General features: G+C 41.2%; 1 protein-coding gene across 4 annotated transcripts in view; it reads left to right on the forward strand.

Moving 5' to 3' along the window:
- The window catches only part of MYO18A (myosin XVIIIA), a 410894-nt gene that overhangs the window by 32168 nt on the left and 361281 nt on the right, over window positions 1-17445 (forward strand). For all 4 annotated transcript variants that reach the window (XM_073565477.1, XM_073565478.1, XM_073565479.1 and 1 more), the window contains exon 2: window positions 13500-14625. In XM_073565477.1, the coding sequence (XP_073421578.1) occupies window positions 13603-14625 (1023 nt within the window). In that variant the 5' untranslated portion in view covers window positions 13500-13602. The remainder of the gene's footprint in view (window positions 1-13499; window positions 14626-17445) is intronic.

Raw genomic sequence — 17445 nt, forward strand, 5'->3', positions numbered from 1 at the left:
ACTGGTGAAAAATTTGGGGGTGCACGATAGAACAGGCCACACTAGGGGTCCTGCAGTCTGATGTGACTACACAGATTGACCTAGTGGGTGCTGCACTCCCAAAAAAAAAAAGCACACAGGCGGTCTGTGCAGCAGAGGTGACTAAACTGTGCAAAGCGCACCCGAGCACCAGGAAAATTGAGGGATAAATGGGGGTAAGGGATTGGGGGGGGGGGAACCCTATATAGCGTTCACCAAAATGTACTGGATGGTGAAGCTACACTTTTAGGAAAAAATAGGGGAAGGGGATTTAAGGGATGAAAAGAAAGGGCAGTGAGACACACACCACACAGTGCTGCAGCAAGAGGAGCTGCAGTGAATGTGCGCTGCGCTGTCTCACTAAGCATCTCACTGAGAGCCTGCACAGCACAAAAAATGAAACTGAGCGGGGTCAGTGAGAAAAAAGTCTGCTTCTGTAAAACACAATGGCTGCTAAAGTCACTGAAAAACAATTTCTATCGCTATTAGATCCGAGATCTCTCCCTATCTCCAACAGCAACCTATCCCTATCTGCTTTCACAGTAGAGTGAGGCTAAAATGGCAGGCGCAGCCTTTTATACTGCCTGATCACACCATCCAGCCAGCCAATCGCAGCGCAGTCCCTAGCTAGCAAGTTTGGACGCCTCCTACCAAGCTTAGGGGAGTTACACAATGTTGTCAGCAATTCTTCAGCTCCTGATTGGCTCCACGGAGCGCTCAGAGGCTGAAGGATTATGGGATTTCCGATGTGGAAAAAATATCGGAATCAGAATTCTGATATTTCAATATCGGAAAGCTCATCCCTACTCATAGGACATTGTTTGCATATCAGTCACCATGCTTGTCATTCTTCTCTGGACTTGCTCTAGTTTTTTTTTTTTTTTTTTTTTTTTTTTGTGGTGCCCAAAATTGGACACAGTATTCCAGGTGAGACCTGACCAAGGAGGAGTTGGAGGGGGTAATTACTTCATGTGATCCAGATTCTGCTTTTCTTAATACATCCTAAATTGATTTAGCCTTTTTTACTGCTGCATCACGCTGTTGACTCATGTGCAGTCTGTGACCAATTAGTATACTCAAGTCTTTTTTTTTACAAGTCCTGTTGCTATGAAAACAGGCCTCTGCCAAATGTATTTTCTTGCGAAATGGGAAAACAAGTCTCATCACAAAAATTAAAATCCTAGGATGTCTGGTCACTAATGAAATGTATAGCTTTCCCTGACGGTCAGGACCAGAAAGCAAACCCATCTGGTCCATACCATTTCTCATGATCACTCCTGCCAACTGGCTGTGCCGGTCTTCTCCAGACGGGTCAAGACACAACTCTTCCAGTTTACTCCTAATTGGGCTAATTGGTCCATATCTTTGGATGTCTGCGTGAATTGAGTGGTAGACTATTCTTCATCCCGTTAGTGCAAAATGATGTACATGTAGACCGGGTCAACAAAATATAAAACTTTAAGTCACCCACTTTCTCCCCCCCCCCCCCCCCCTTAATGATAAAGAAAAACAAAAATTTAAACATATTTTGGTATTGCCACATTAGTAGAGGTCCGATCTATCAAAATAGAAAGATAATTCCCGTAACCCATATGGTAAACACCGTAAAGGGAAATTTTAAAAAAAGTTATTTTTTTCCCCCCTTCCTTTTGATCACCATGTCTCCATTAAAAAAAAAAAAAAATTACACAACTTTTGATTTGCTTTTATATTCAGATTGGTATCAATATAACAGTCTGCTCATCACACCAAGAGAAAGCCCTCATACAGCGCCACCAAAGGAAAAAGAAAAATGTACAACTCGGCCCACCAAAAATAGCAAGACCTTATTCGGCTATGGCTCGTAAAAAGGGAGGAAAATGCAAATGGTTGAAGGAACAATATATGCAGTTTTTCCAGTTATGGAAGTTATGGCGGCCACTAAATGCTCATGTCTGCAGGCTTCTAGCGCACACTGCTTGGCTTTTAGTATTTTGTCATCACTGTGTTTTTTTTGTTTTTTTTTCCTAGTTTACAATCAATATTTACTAAGAAATTGCTACAAAACACAAAAAATACCGGTTGCAATATCACAGACCAAGCACTAGGGTTGGTTGATTCTAGGCTGATATAAAACTTATCATGGAGTCAGGTTTGGTGGATTTTCAGGCCTTTGTAGAACATGGCTCTGAGCTGCAGTTAAACTTTAACCCAAAAACCTCTGTCTTAAGCTGGCAGTACAGAACATGATAGCTGTGGACTTAATGGTCATTTTGTAACCGCTATGATCCTGGACTTCCCCATAAGTAAAATCATTTTACCTGGCGAAAGTTGGATGTTAGGACAATCAAGCCGTCGCTCGTATTAGGTGAATAGCAGACCCCATTAAAATCTTTGGTGCCTGACAGGCAGTGCCTAGTGTATATTGACTACTGTGCTCTTACTTTCATATCCACCTTGTAGATAATGGAAGGAAGTGTATGCATTATTCAGTTATATAGGCAGGTGTTGCAAATCTGCCACTAGCCATACAGATTGCATCAGGCCATGTAGTAGGAAGACTATGTTAATGTATGCAGTGGTAGGAGTCCATTGTGCAGTGAAGTCTAACTCTGTTATCCTTGTAAAAAAAAAAAAAGAAAAAAAAATGATTTACCTACGTATCACAGATTCTATCCAAAAAGACATAAAAAAAAATACACTGCTCAAAAAAATAAAGGGAACACTAAAATACCACATCCTAGATATCACTGAATTAAATATTCCAGTTGCAAATCTTTATTCATTACATAGTGGAATGATCTGAGAAAAATAGAACATAAAAATGATCAATGTAAATTAAAATTAATATCCTATGGAGATCTGGCTTTGAAAGATACTCCAAATCAAAGTGGAAAATTACTGGCTGATCCAAGTTCAGTGGAAATGCCTCAAGATAGGGAGATGATGCTCAGTAGTGTGTGTGTGGCCTCCACGTCCCCTTATGACCTACCTACAGTGCCTGGGCATGGTCCTGATGAGGCGGTGGATGTTCTCCTGAGGGATCTCCTCCCATACTTGGATTAAAACATCAGTCAATTCCTGGACAGTCTGTGGTGCAATGTGGTGTTGGTGGATGGAATGAGACGTGATGTCCCGGATGTGCTCGATTGGATTCAGGTCTGGGGAATAGGCAGGCCAGTCCATAGCATCAATGCCATCATCATGCAGGAATTGCTGACACTTTAGCCACATGAGTCCTACGTATTGTCCATATATCAGTAGGAAACCAGGGCCCAGTGCACCTGCATGTGGTCTCACAATGTGTCTGAGGATCTCCTCTTGGTACCTAATGGCAGTCAGGATACCTCTGGCTAGCTCATGGAGGGCTGTGTGTCCCTCCAAAGCAATGCCTCCCCACACCATTACTGACCCACTGCCAAACCGGTCATGCTGGAGGATGTTGCAGGCAGCAGAACCTTCTCCATGCTGTCTCTAAACTGTCACATGTGTCTTAGTGTGAATCTGCTCTTCTCTGTGAAGATCACAGGGTGCCAATGTCGACTCTGCCAATCTTGGTGTTCTCTGACAAATGCCAATTGCCCTGCACTGTGTTTGGCTGTATGCACAACACCCACTTGTGGACGTCGGGGCCTCCTACCACCCTCATGAAGTTTTGTTTCTGACTGTTTGAGCAGACACATGGATGTTGATGAACAGCTGGAGGTTATTTTCTAGGGTTCTGGCACTGCTCTTCCTGTTAGTATCTTCACAAAGGAAGAGGTAGCAGTCCTGCTGCTGGGTTGTTGCCCTCCTATGGCCCCCTCCACGTCTCCTGGGGTACTGGCCTGTTTCCTGGTATCTGCTCCATGCTCTGGACACTGTGATGACAGACACAGCTACCCTTCTTGCCACCTCTTGCATTGATGTGCCTTCCTGGATGAGCTGCATTACCTGAGCAACTTTTGTGGCTTATAGACACCGCCTCATTCTACTGTACAGTACCCCTAAGGGTGAGAGCAATGACAAAATACAAAAGTGACCAAAACATCCAAAAAAGGATGAGAACAGAGAAATGGTCTGTGGTCAACCCTTGCAGAACCACTACTTTACAGGGGTTGTCTTGCTTATTACGTATCATTTCTACTTGTTATCTGCTCCATTTGCACAACAGCAAGAGAAATTGATTCACAATTGATGTTGCTTCATATCGGGACAGGTTGATTTCACAGAAGTGACATTGTCGTTTATTTTTTTTGAGCTGTGTATATGAATATATTATAAGCATGCAGTATTATTTTCTGGAAAATTTAAAAATTGTGACTTGGTACACCATAAGTTGGAAATGTCGAGTACCTATTTATTTTTGTTGTACATTCATCAGACATGGCTATCATTTTTGGTTTACTGTTCTGAGCCAACATTAGCACATTATAATGTATATTTGTTCTCAATGGGGAGAGGGGATTATGTCCTTTCCAGATCCTTCTTGTATTCAAAATCTGTTGTCTATGTAGAATTGGGACACCCCATATACTGTAGGTGGTTGCCTGATCCCATTGAAATTGTCTGGTGTGGGTGGTATTTTTCTAATAATAATGGCCACTTAATTGCATGATGAATTACAGAAACTAGAGACATGTCTAGAGAAAGCGGACCTGTAGTGCGTGTCCACTGTCCGTTCATTTTTATTTTGCTCAATTCGAGCCACTTCCAGCCAGTAAATTGTGCTTTTTACTATGTGTTTATGGGCAAGTCAGTTGTGGTCTAGGACATCGCATGGCCCATAACTGTCAGCTTTCTCTCCCGACTCCCCCACACACAGGAACATTCGGCTTGGCCGAGAGGTTGTGTTATGTATGGGAGGAGAAGAATGGGCCGTCAGCGATCACCTTTGGCATCGGCTTATCAGCCTGGAAAGCAGAAGTGTAAATTCACTCTACCTGATCCTTATTCCCCCCCCATTATTATCTGTGGGAGAAAGTTGGGATCCCCCATAAAGATCAGATGGTCGGCCAGTTCTGAAAAAAGAGCAACCCGCTGTTCAACCTGCTGTATTGCTTTACCATGTTTATGTGGTATGTGTCTACATGTAAAGGAAATGAGTAATTTTCTGATTACACAAATTCTAAATCAGCTTTCTGCGTTTAAATGTCATTTTTTTTTTTAAATTTTTTTTTTTTTTTTTTTATATCCCGTATCACAACATTAAAAATAAAAACTAGAAATCTTGTGATTTTCACACTGACTACTGGAACTTTATTAGACTCTTCCTGTTTAAGGAAATCTACATTATTGTATTGAAGCATCATATGAGCATGTGTAAATATAGTGAAGGGAGGGGGAGCAGGTGGGCTGTAACATCACTTATTGTGATAGGTTAATAACACAGGATTCACGCCTTTATATATAGAGGTGTTACCAATCATTTTAAATCCTGCCTCTGATTAGAAGCCTGCTGAAAAACTGTTCATGAAAGGACATGAATTAGGAGTCTAATATAGCCCCAGTGGCAAGTAGGAAACAGAGTGCTCTCGTTTTAATTTATAATAAAGGTGGTCACATGAAGGGAAAAAAAAACACTCGGGGAAAATGTTTTTAATAAATGCATGCAATGCAAAAACCTGGTTTAAACAGTAGGTCATTTTTTGACTATGCATTCTCTTTACTAATCGTAGGATTAGAACTGAGAAACTGTCATGCAAAAGATGTAAAGTTGTACTTACAACAGTTTTATTTGGGTCCTTTCACGTGTTCACATCCTTTCATGTCTTCCTTCTATAGATTGATATCTAGCATATATGGTTCCCTGTGGCATGTGCTCACAAGGATACCATTCATATATTATGTTCCATGTAGGTCACTAATCTATAGAGCAAAGCTAAAATGCAGCCAAAAGTCAGACAACACATGATGTATAGTTCTGTAATATCTTTATTTATTTTTTTTTTAGACTTCTTCTTTTGAAGATCGGCAAGATCTTTTAAATGTTTAAATGGAAATTTAGAGGCCAGATTCATACATGGTCTAAAACTCACCCTGTGGAACAATTTTTGAAAACTCTCCTTAGGCCAAAGATTTGGAATTTTGTTACAGATTTCTACGACAAATACTTGATGGATAAACGCCAACGTTGGTTTTAACTTTAGATGTAGGACTTATTGTGCCTTATGGGATAAAAATAGGACTTTTTGGTTGGATCTGTCATCCCCTTCAAGGATTATAAATGCATGTGTAGATTCAAAGCCTGCTTTGTTTGCTCTAGGTTTCGGTCCTTGCCTCTGTATACATTATCCTTCCGTGCTTCTCCCAATTGGCTTATTTCCTTTATTACTCCATGTCCAGAAATAGTTTCTTAGTAAAATGGTTTTGTTAATGTACTCATGCGTTTTATTTTGAGGCGGTGTGTGCTTTGTGTATTGCCCACCTAACACAGTAGGAAAACTGCCTTGTACGCTCCAGTACAGGTGCCCATATACGTTCCATAAAAACTTGATGAGAAGCACATTCAGACCATTGCTCAGGTAACTTGTTTCTTGTTAGTACTTGGAATATGTTTTGTTTATTTTCTCTTGTGTGATATGTGACTAGGAGTGGACAGACCATTGGTGCAACCTTGCACCCAAGAGGTAAAAGGTCCCACTTTCACCTCTAAACAGGTGGAATGGTGCCTTATGGTGAGCTATGGACTACAATGGACCCAAATATTGTCCTTGCACAGGGGCCTCTTGAAGCTAATCACGTCTGTTTTTTCCTTCTTGTTTGTTGAGGTCTGGAAAGCACAAGCCCAGCTTTCTAGAACTGACAGGTCTGTGACCGCGCACGTCCCCTTTGTGTAGGATGCTTTTGTTGCTACTCGCCGTCTGCTTTCTTTCATGAATAATAGAGATGGTGTTAAGTTCTCAACAAACCCATAAAGTAGGAAGAGTAGTGGTGGTGGTGGCTTTCACCTGAGGAATCGTGTATGTGCAAAACGTATAAGGAAAATGGTTGTGAATGAATCTGGATCTGCTAGCCGAAGCCAAAAAGAAGCCCCCAAATAGAATAGGAAGCCTTTGAGGAGTAGGGGTGTGGTTTTCCTGGGAACAAAGCCCGGCTGGTGGTCCTGCCTTGACATATCACAAGTCTCCACCGATGTGGGAGGAAGAGATGATTTATGTGACTTGCATTTTGGAACCTTAATGCATTTACTAAGGGCCTTTTCCCGGAGTTGTGCTTGTATTTGCCTCTTTGTGGCCAAGAATGTGACGCTGAGGAGTAAGTAGGAACACCTCGACACAATATTTACTTACTGCGTGTGCGTGCAATGTGTTGTAACTCTTTATGTAGCTTGTGTGGCTGTTTAGAAACTATTGACCTTCTTTGATGGATCCAGTTTGTCTTTCATTAAGAGGTTGAGGTTTCTGAACAAGAAGCACAGTGGTTTGTCATTCTAGAAAACCTTCATTGATGTTGGATTACCCATGGTGGCAGTCGTGGTCGTAGTAGTGATGGTTCTGCATCAATTCCACTTGTGTAGAATTAGACACCACGGCTATAAAAAGCAATAAGGTTCTAGCCGCCATGCTGCTCTTAACCCCACTGTGAAAGACGACTATTTGTCCATAGTTCGCAGGGTTCGCCCCCTTTTTGGCAACGTTTTTTTTTTTTTCTTTTAATTTTATTGTATGTATTTGGTGTTTAAAAATAATAATTTTTGTAATTGGTTTTCATTTAAAATCTGGCAACATTTTGCCTTTTATAGTTTGTTACTGGCTGCTGAATGAGTTAACTGAGAATCAATCAGTCAGCTCGTTATAATGGTCTGACAGGGAGTTGGTTACTTCTTGCAGTGTGGTCTGTTGTGATAAATCAGCGCTCAGAAAATAGTTAAGAACCTGTAAAAGCCAAAAGAGCTAAAGTTTTAGTGAGATTTGATTGCAAGAATGATTTTTAGCGCCAAATACACACATTTAATTAAAAAGTGTCCACAAAGGTATAAAACCTCATTATTCCCTGGGATAGTATCGTGCAACTATCTTGTTGCTTGAAGAGAATGGTGCTGCGGGTGTTTTCCCTCGACGCAGGCACAGACCTACCTACATGGGACGTATAACTAAGACCCAATAATATACGTCAGCTTTGTGTTCACAATTTAATAATTTAACTCCAATTATAACCATATTTAAAGCTTGATCTTGTAATATAAAGTAAAGACCTGGTTGTAATGGGGCTGTAATGCAGACTAAATTATTAATAATAATATTAATAATAATAATATAATTTATTCACTTATATAGCGCCATTAATTCCACAGCGCTTTACATACATTACCTCTGTCCCCATTGGGGCTCTAAATCTAGATTCTCTATCAGTATGTCTTTGAAGTGTGGGAGGAAATCTAAGACCCCAGAGGAAACCCCCGCAAACATGGGAAGAGCCTAATAATTCCCTGCAGATATTGTCCTTGGTGGTATTTGAACCAAGGACCCCAGTGATGCGAAGTAGCAGTGCTAACCACTGAGCCATCGTGCTGTTCTTATTGATACCTTTGGTGAAGAAATCCACTTTTTGTTGTGTTTGTTTGTTTTTTTTTATCACCATTTTTCGTTTTCCGCTGATTAGATTTCGGTGCACAGAGGCCGGACTCTACAGGGGTCTTGTCCTCCCTGTCCTTGATTTCCCACCGCTGCCTCTGGTCTGTGGATGACAGGTCACTGCTGAGATACCCGACTGAAGAGGCAGTCATTGACAGACCGGAGGCAGTGGTGGGGAATCAAGGACAGGGAGGAGAAGACCCCTGTAGAGTCCGGCCTCTGTGCACCGAAATCTAATTAGCAGAAAACAACAAATGGTGATAAAAGAAGAACAACAAAGCTGATTTCTTTATCAAAGGTATCCATGTAATCAGTATTACAGCCCCATCCCGTGCTGACTCTCTTTAGACCGATGTATTTGTGTTGCCGTGTTACTGTCGTGTTATTGTAGTATCTGGTTACTGAACCTTCTTTTATTGTGCCATTGAAAGAATAGGTAACCTGATTCCCCGTGTAGGATGACTCGTGCCGTAGACTGATTTTCAGTTTTTCTTGTATCTCTAGACAGTAAAAGTTAGAGCCTGTTCTCAATGTTATTTTTGTGATTGCTGTTAGACCGTCTTAATTTTGTTGCTTGCAGATAACACTATAACAAAGGCTAAAAAGTCATTGTGCTTTCTTTTGGGTGTGAGGGCTACAATTTCTAAAAAAAAAAAAAAAAAAAGCTTTGTGCACGACTCGCAATCTAATTTCCCTCAGTCTGTCTTTTGGGGTGTGGGAAGAAACCGGAGAACCTGGAGGAAACTCTCCAAACATGTCAAGAACATACAAACTCCTTGCCGATGTTGTCCTTAGTGGGATTTGAAGCAACAGTGCTAACCACTGAGCCACCGTGCTACCGTCATGATGAGTCGTTGTCCATATTCCGTTCTCTGCCCCCGAATCGGCGCTGAGCTTCCAATACCTTGGACATCGACACCTATTTTTCATGTCACGTGCAGTTTACCCCTCCAACATTTATTTAACAAACTCTCCTAACCCATCTGGCACTTGGGGCAGCTCGGTGGCTCAGTGGTTAGCACTGTTGCTTTGCAACACTGGGATCCTGGGTTCAAATCCCACCAGGAACAACATCTGTGAACAGTTTATCTTCTCACCATGTTTGGTGGGTGTCATATGGGTTTTCCATTTTTCTTCTGATGGGGAATGTAGATTGTGAGCCTCAATGGGGACAGTGGTGATGCCTGTGAAGCACTTTGGAATCTGATGGCGCTGTAGAAGTGAGTAATAAACATTATTTTTAAGCTCCTGTATTGTACACAGTCTGAGCATTGTCCTTCTCTGCTTTTTACACTATATAGTAAAGTTCAAGACTTGAAAGGTAAAATCTGCAACTTCCAAAAACCAGTGCAGGCCCTAAATTGATGAAAGGCCATTATATGTTCTTGTGTCTTGCAGTTGAGCATCATTCACTTTGTCCACATGTTGACCGAATGTATGGGAGACTATACAACCTGTGTGGTGACACACACAGTAAAGAGATAGATTTGACCTATGGTCTGCATTAAAATTGATTTTTGTATTCTGTGTCATTCCAGCGTGTGCGCAGTATGCAATATACAGTGAAGCGGGGCGCAAGCGCTGAAATGTGCGTGTGGCCGGAGCGCACGGCTCAAGGGTCAGCAGTGAATCGGCCCTATGAGCCTCATATGGAGGAACAGCTTCAGGAAAATCAAACCCTGCGATCAATCTGCAATTAACCCCTATGCTGCCATTCTATAAGTGTATATGTATCTATCTAAATTGGTCTATACAGATAGGGCAGCTCTGTGTGTAGTGACGGCGCATCTGCAGTATCTGTATATGCCAGCTACTGCTGTGCCAAGCATATATGATCGGCTAATAGAGGCCTTCTGGGCAGATGTGTGTAGTGTATACATGTTTTTATTTTTTTTGTTCTTTTTGCTACTAAACTTTGATTTTTGATTTGTTAAATCTGACATAATTTTTTTTTTTATTTTTTTTTTAATACGTCCATGTCTTGTGTGTGACTCGTAGGATCAGAGGACAGCCTCGGACTATATGCGTTTTTACTTTGTGTGTTTTTTTTTTTTTGTTTTTTTTTTTATGCAAATTTTAAGTTGTGTTTTACAGTACTGACTAAAGCTATGAGACTTCAGAAATCATGCACACACGTTGTTTTTTTTTTTTTTTTTCCCTGACTGATTTGGAAAACTGCAGCATGTCACTTCGTTCAGCGCTTTTGCACTCATAGGAAACAATTGGTAGAGTGCAAAAACGCAGTAAAAAAACACAGGTATCGGGGGTTTATGCACCAAAAACGTAGCAGAACCTCAGTAAGTTGACAACAAAAACGCAGCAAATCCCGCAATTTTTTTTTTTTTTTTTTTCCGTTGCAGCTTATAGCAGGTGTTTCCTGCAGGTTAAAAAAAAAAAAAAAAAACACGTGTGAACATAGCCTTAACAGAACCTCCACACACCATTTGAATCTGATGACGTTTTTTTTTGGCAGAGGGAAATTTTGGCCCCTTAGTTATCGGTGCCTGGGTTTGACCTCTACATCTACAGCCACAACCCTAGTTGTCTATGCATAAGCCCATAGCCATACCGCCATATCTTCCTTTCATGGGATATTGAAATGATGCGTATAGATAAACAGATCTGTTCCGTTAGGGATTATGCATATTTACGTGAAGTTAAGATCTTAAAGGGATTTTCCACTTTTATGATATTGATAACCTTTCCAAAGAATAGATTCTCCACATCTGATCGATGGTGCTCCGTAAATCGCCAGTGCCACCTATTAACTACTATTGGCTCTAAAAGTGGACGTATGTGAACTAGGCAGAGAATGAAACGCCGTGCCTGCTGTGTACTACGGCCTATTCAGGCTGATCGGTGGGGGTGGCAGACCACCACTGATCTGCTATCAATGAGCAAATACTATGGATAGGTCATCCATATAGTAGAAGACAACCCCTTTAAGTTGCCTATTTACCTTAAATACTGCTGCTCCATTACTTGAATAGGACTGAATGATCTTGCCAAACACAGCACATGATCAGAGTTACCACAATTTCTGGAGGAAAGCAACCATGTTTTTCAGATCTCAAATCTAGTAAGTTATAATTTGCTTCATCCTATAATTTATCATATAAAAGATCTCAATCTAAACACTATCATAGAATCGTAGAGTTGGAAGGGACCTCCTGGGCCATCTGGTCCAACCCCCTGCTCAAAGCAGGATTCGCTAAATCATCCCAGTCAGATGTCTGTCCAGCCTCTGTTTGAACACTTCCATTGAAGGAGAACTCACCACTTCTCGACTCGTGGCAGCCTGTTCCACTCATTGATCACTCTAACTGTCAAAAAGTTTTTTCTAATATCTAATCTTTGTCTCTTCCCATTCAGTTTCATCCCATTGCTTCTAGTCTTTCCTTGTGCAAATGAGAATAAAGATGATCCTTCTACAATGTGACAGCCCTTTAGATATTTGTAGACAGCTATTAAGTCTCCTCTCAGTCTTCTCTTTTGCAAACTAAACATTCCCAAATCCTGCAACCTTTCCTCATAAGACAGGGTTTGCAGACTGTCACCATTCTGGTCGCTCTTTTCTGAACTTGCTCCAGTTTGTTGATGTCTTTTTTAAAATGTGGTGCCCAAAACTGGACACAGTATTCCAGATGAGGTCTGACCAAAGAGGAGTAGAGGGACATTTGATGCAAAATCTAGGGCACTAGAGATGGTCTTGGTGGCTGCTTTATTTTTCCTTTTTTGGTTTTTATACTGTACATTGAAATAGGGTACCATGAACCCGGAACAAAGAGCTTCTTGGCTCAAGTCATCATTGGATGGTTTCCTGCAGATTCAACATGAGAGAACCTGCAGTGTGCATCCTGCTATAACGTGGTTTCTGCTCACCAATTCTTATGAAGGGTCTCTTGACAATAGATAAGAGAACCCCCAGCAATGAATTGTGATCTATGATGAGACCTCTTATTACAGGGGTTATCCACTACTCTTGACAGCCGCTTTTAGAATTCTAATGTTTGCCCATAGTAAAATTATAACACTTATACTCCACTCTGGGTCTTGCGCCTTTTTAGTATCGGCTTTGGCTCTCCTGGGGCTCAATTGACAATGTCACGGGATCTCTGTGGCCAATCATCACTGACTTCTCTCTCCTCCTACGGAAGTAAATGTCATCTGTAGGAAGTAAGAGTACAGTAGTAGCTATCGCTTCCTCCGGATGTCTTGATTTGTCCGAAGGAGAGGAGAGGGAAGCCAGCGCTGATTGACCACAGGGATTCCATGACATAACAACGTCATGTGAGCCCTGGGAATAGTTCCAACACTGGGGGGGTGATTGCAAGTGTTATTTTACTGAAGGGAGACAGGGCTTCAGAAGGGATTGTCCGAGTAGTGGACAACTCCTTTAACAGTTGCTTTTATCTGCAGCACCACCATTAGGTAAATGAAGCGTTGCAAGGCTTATCATGTTTTTTTTATAATTTGGGATTCGACTGGTCCTCCAGAGCAAGACATCCTTTATAACTCCTCTCCACTGTGAGCAAAATATGAGCATCCATAACGGAGAACTCCTTTATTAACGGAGAATCCCCCTTTTAAATCAGATGTCCCCAATAGACTATAAGAAAACAATGTTTCTAGAATTTCTTTACATTGAGGTCTTGCACATATTTATAATACAATGTTGTCTTAGTATTTGCATGATACAGAGAGGTCGTCGGCTTTGTACAATAAAACATAAGTATGAAACAATTGTCCATTCAGTATTGTTTTATTTGTAACTTCTTGGAACTCGCTGACTTGTGGAATAGATACCGATGGATTCGTAAAGACGACGGTGTCAAATTCTCTGAATATACAATAGAAATACTGTATTTCTGTGGCAGCCTTTTCTCTAGTGTTCTATGTTTTGTCTTCCATTAACTCATTCTCATTGTGTCGTCTTTTTCTTTTCAGTGAAATATTTATCTATGAGGTTTTGATAAACGCTGGAGACCAGAAGACTTTGAACCCCAGTACGGAGCACGTTGTGCAAACCGCATCGTAAATCCATCCCAACATGTTCAACCTAATGAAAAAGGATAAGGACCGAGATGGAGTCAAAAAGGACAAAAAGAAAGAAAAGAAGGAGAGGATGTCTGCAGCCGAACTAAAAAGTCTGGAGGAGATGAGCATGAGGAGGGGCTTTTTTAATCTTAATCGTTCTTCAAAAAGGGACTCCAAGACCAAATTAGAAATATCTAATCCTATACCGATAAAGGTAGCTAGCAGCTCTGAGCTTAACCTCACGGACATCGATTCGGACAATGTCAGCAACAGAGGAAGCGCTCTCTACGACTCCGGCCATCTAAGCACTGCCAGCTCCAGTGATGACTTGAAGATTGAGGAGAACAACTTCAAAGGTAGTGTTCTTCAGCGAGCTGCTAAGTTTGGATCCCTGGCCAAGCAGAATTCCACTGGAATGGCGCAGATGGTCAAACGGTTTTCTTTCTCTCAGAAAAGCAAAGACGAGAGTCAGTCTGAAACCTCTACCCCATCTGAAAACTCCGCCGCTCCTTCTCCACAGGTTGAAATCAGAGCTTTTGATGCCCAGATAAATAAATACTCTGTGCCTTCAGTGCAGGTTGTCCCACCGAGCAATACTCCACCTATTGTCAACATTCCAGAAGTGGTGGGGAAAACCTTTCCAGCTGATCTGCGGTTACCTTCTGTGCTTCCACCCCAGGCACCTGTGCCAAGAGAATTGGTGCTACAAAGAAGAAACACTGGAGATTTTGGCTTCTCGTTACGTAGGACAACCATGTTGGATAGGGCACCTGATGGGCAGGTGTACAGGAGGGTTGTCCACTTTGCAGAACCTGGTGCTGGCACTAAAGATCTCGCTTTGGGGTTGGTGCCCGGTGACCGACTGGTTGAAATAAATAATCGTAATGTGGAGAATAAATCTCGTGATGAAATTGTAGAGATGATCCGCCAATCTGGGGATACAGTAAGGCTAAAAGTTCAGCCTATCCCTGAACTGAGTGAATTAAGTAGAAGTTGGCTGAGGAGTAGTAAAGGACTACGAAAAGAGGCTTATGATGTAAGTATTCTACGATTAATATTCATGTTCACCAACCCAAAACGTTTATTCCATGAATCTGACCATTTTGTTCTACTCTGTGGTTCTGTATAAATCTTATTTATTGGCATTGGTTATATTTTTGTAGTCATGTCGTTATATTTTTTCATCTGAACAGGTGAAATACTATTTATTTGACTTGCGGTCAAGTAGGTAATAATTAGACCTTCATCTGTTGGCTGGTTAGCAGTAGGGTTGTGGAGTCCAGCTTCGTATTCTCTATTTTTCCAAACTCCCTTCTCTACTTTTCCTTTTTTTTCCCCACATTCTAGCTCTGATTCTTTCATATACAATGATTACTAATAGGCAATTTACCTTGACGTCTTAAATAAGGGCCATAGAACAATAGTTTATTTATGATTAAATTTTCTTACATTCCTTTAGAGGTAAAATGCAGCATGCTAGTTATTTAAAGGGAATCTGCCAGTCGTTTTTCTTCTGCTTAATCGGAGATCAGCACGATGTACGAGCAGAGAGCCTGATTCTAGGGACATTTCACTTGCTCAGAAGTTTGCTGTAGTTTCAATACAATCAGCATTTTATCAGCAGGAGATTATCATTAGAGGACTAGGTGTCTCATGCCAGGCAGTCCAGCCTTACTTGTCACCACGCCCCCACCACTGATTGGCAGCTTGCGAACAAGCTACCCAGAAAGCTGCCAATCAGTGGTGTGGGCGGGGTTACACAGAGCTCGGCATTCCGACCACTGTTACAGTTATCAAAACTGCAGCAAGCAGCCCAGTAAGTGACAAATCTTTGGAATCGGGGTCTCAGCCCCTACATCATACTGCTCTCAGGTTACATAGCTGAAATCTGCTGATAGCTTTTTGTCAATAAATTATTTAGACAATATTAATGTATAACTTTTAATATATTTCTATATTAGATATATTTCTATATTAGATACATTTCTGCAACCTTGGTGTTAAGTCATATGCTTATATCAATCTACAATGTTTTCAGAATTAAGAATGTAACCTAGCATAACATTTACCTTTTTTAAATTATTTGGTTCCTTTTTATGTTGGAAAAATTGGCAAAAAATTTCTGGCTCCCGCTGATGCTTGTTTTATTTTCCTTGCCTGCAGCTTTATAAATGTTTTTTTCTATTTGATCTACAATGCGGAATATGGGTACGCACTTGTCTGACGACCACCAGCCTTGGTGAAATACATTGCATGAAAGCATAGTAAAAAGCGTGCTGGTCTACTGATAGAAATCTTTATTCCGAGGAAATAATCCGAGTGCGGAATGTTTGGTCTTTCCAATTCGGCCTTTTGTCAAACCATTGGGGGCTGTGCTACATTCCTCTCTGTAGATGTTTGTCAGGTGGTGGAAGGCGATTGTACTATTGCTTTTTCCTTATTTTATTCATGGCTTATGCATCACGTTCTTCTTTTTATTATAATCTATTCTCCTCTATTTGCCTCTGTCTTGATGATGATGGTCCATGTATACATATTGTTTATCCCGGGACCACTGGTTCAAATCCGGCCAAGCAACATCTGGAGGGAGTTTGCATGTTGTCCTTGAGTTGTGTGGGTTTCCTCTGGGTACTTTTTTTTTTTTTTTTTTTTTTTCCCCCTGTACTCTGAAAGCAAACTGGAAGGTAACTTGACTTCTTATTATGCTGGCCTGAATGATTGGGAATTCGGGAAACTAGATTGCAAATGCCATTGTGGTCAAGAACCCTTTTGGCCGAATGCTGAATATATTTGCAAATTGATTCGATATGTGGTAGTTCTTTATTAATAACAGAAAATTGCCTTTTGTGTCATTTTACCTGAAAATGTTATTCCAGACCCAAAAATCTCATCTCATGTTGGACAATGGAGATATAAGAACAGCGTCCCAATATTATACTGTATACTTCTCAACGGGTATTTAGATGATGACTGCATGAAAAATGCACTGTTTATACTTCTTTTTTTTTTTTTTGTGCATAATGGGAAACTACTGTTTTGTTTGGTTGGAATACTGCTTTAAAACACATGTAAAATCTTTTTAGTATTTTTATGCTTAATGTACAATTTGAGTCTTAAAACATGGGATTATACAGATTAGCTGGACTGCTTGTCACGTGAGCTGTAGTCCGGACAGTGTTAGGGTCCAGTTTCATTTAGCGACGCACCAGCGATCCCGACAACGATACGACCTGGAAAGGATCGCCGGTGCGTCGCTAAATAGTCAATAGTAAGCTGTCAAACAAGCAGATCTCTTCAGCGACGCAGCAACCATCCAGCGATCCTCGGCAGTCGTTGGTACCTTGTCACACAGCAGCTTTTCTGATGACTCACGCCTGAGTTCTGCGTCGCCAACGAGGTCGCTCGTTGGGTCAAACACAGCGATGTGCACTGGCCAGCGGGACGCCGACGATGAAAAAATGGCCCAGGACATTCGAGCACGATCAGCGATATACAGCAGGGGGGGTCGCCGCTGCGTGTCACATGTAGCGAGATCACTGGGGAGATCGCTGTTGCGTCACAAAATCGGTGACGCTTCAGCGATCTCGCTATGTGAGACGGGGGCTTAAATCTACTGCTTATAAAACACTGTTTACATTGAAGCTACAACACACCACCTAATAAGTGACACATTCCTGGAATCGGGGTCCCGTAACTTTAATTATTCTACTGTCATAATAAATATCAAAAATTGCCGACAAATTCCCTTTTTTAAAGGGTTCCCTTCAGCACATTTTTACGTATGGAAGAAGTGTTCTGGAAATATAGATAAGCTCATGTCCTGCAATTAAAAATATTCTTTTTTTTTTTTATACAT

The sequence above is a fragment of the Dendrobates tinctorius genome, unplaced genomic scaffold, assembly GCF_039654945.1.
Source record: "Dendrobates tinctorius isolate UK_male_01 unplaced genomic scaffold, ASM3965494v1 ptg000016l, whole genome shotgun sequence".
Taxonomy (NCBI): Eukaryota; Metazoa; Chordata; class Amphibia; order Anura; family Dendrobatidae; genus Dendrobates; species Dendrobates tinctorius.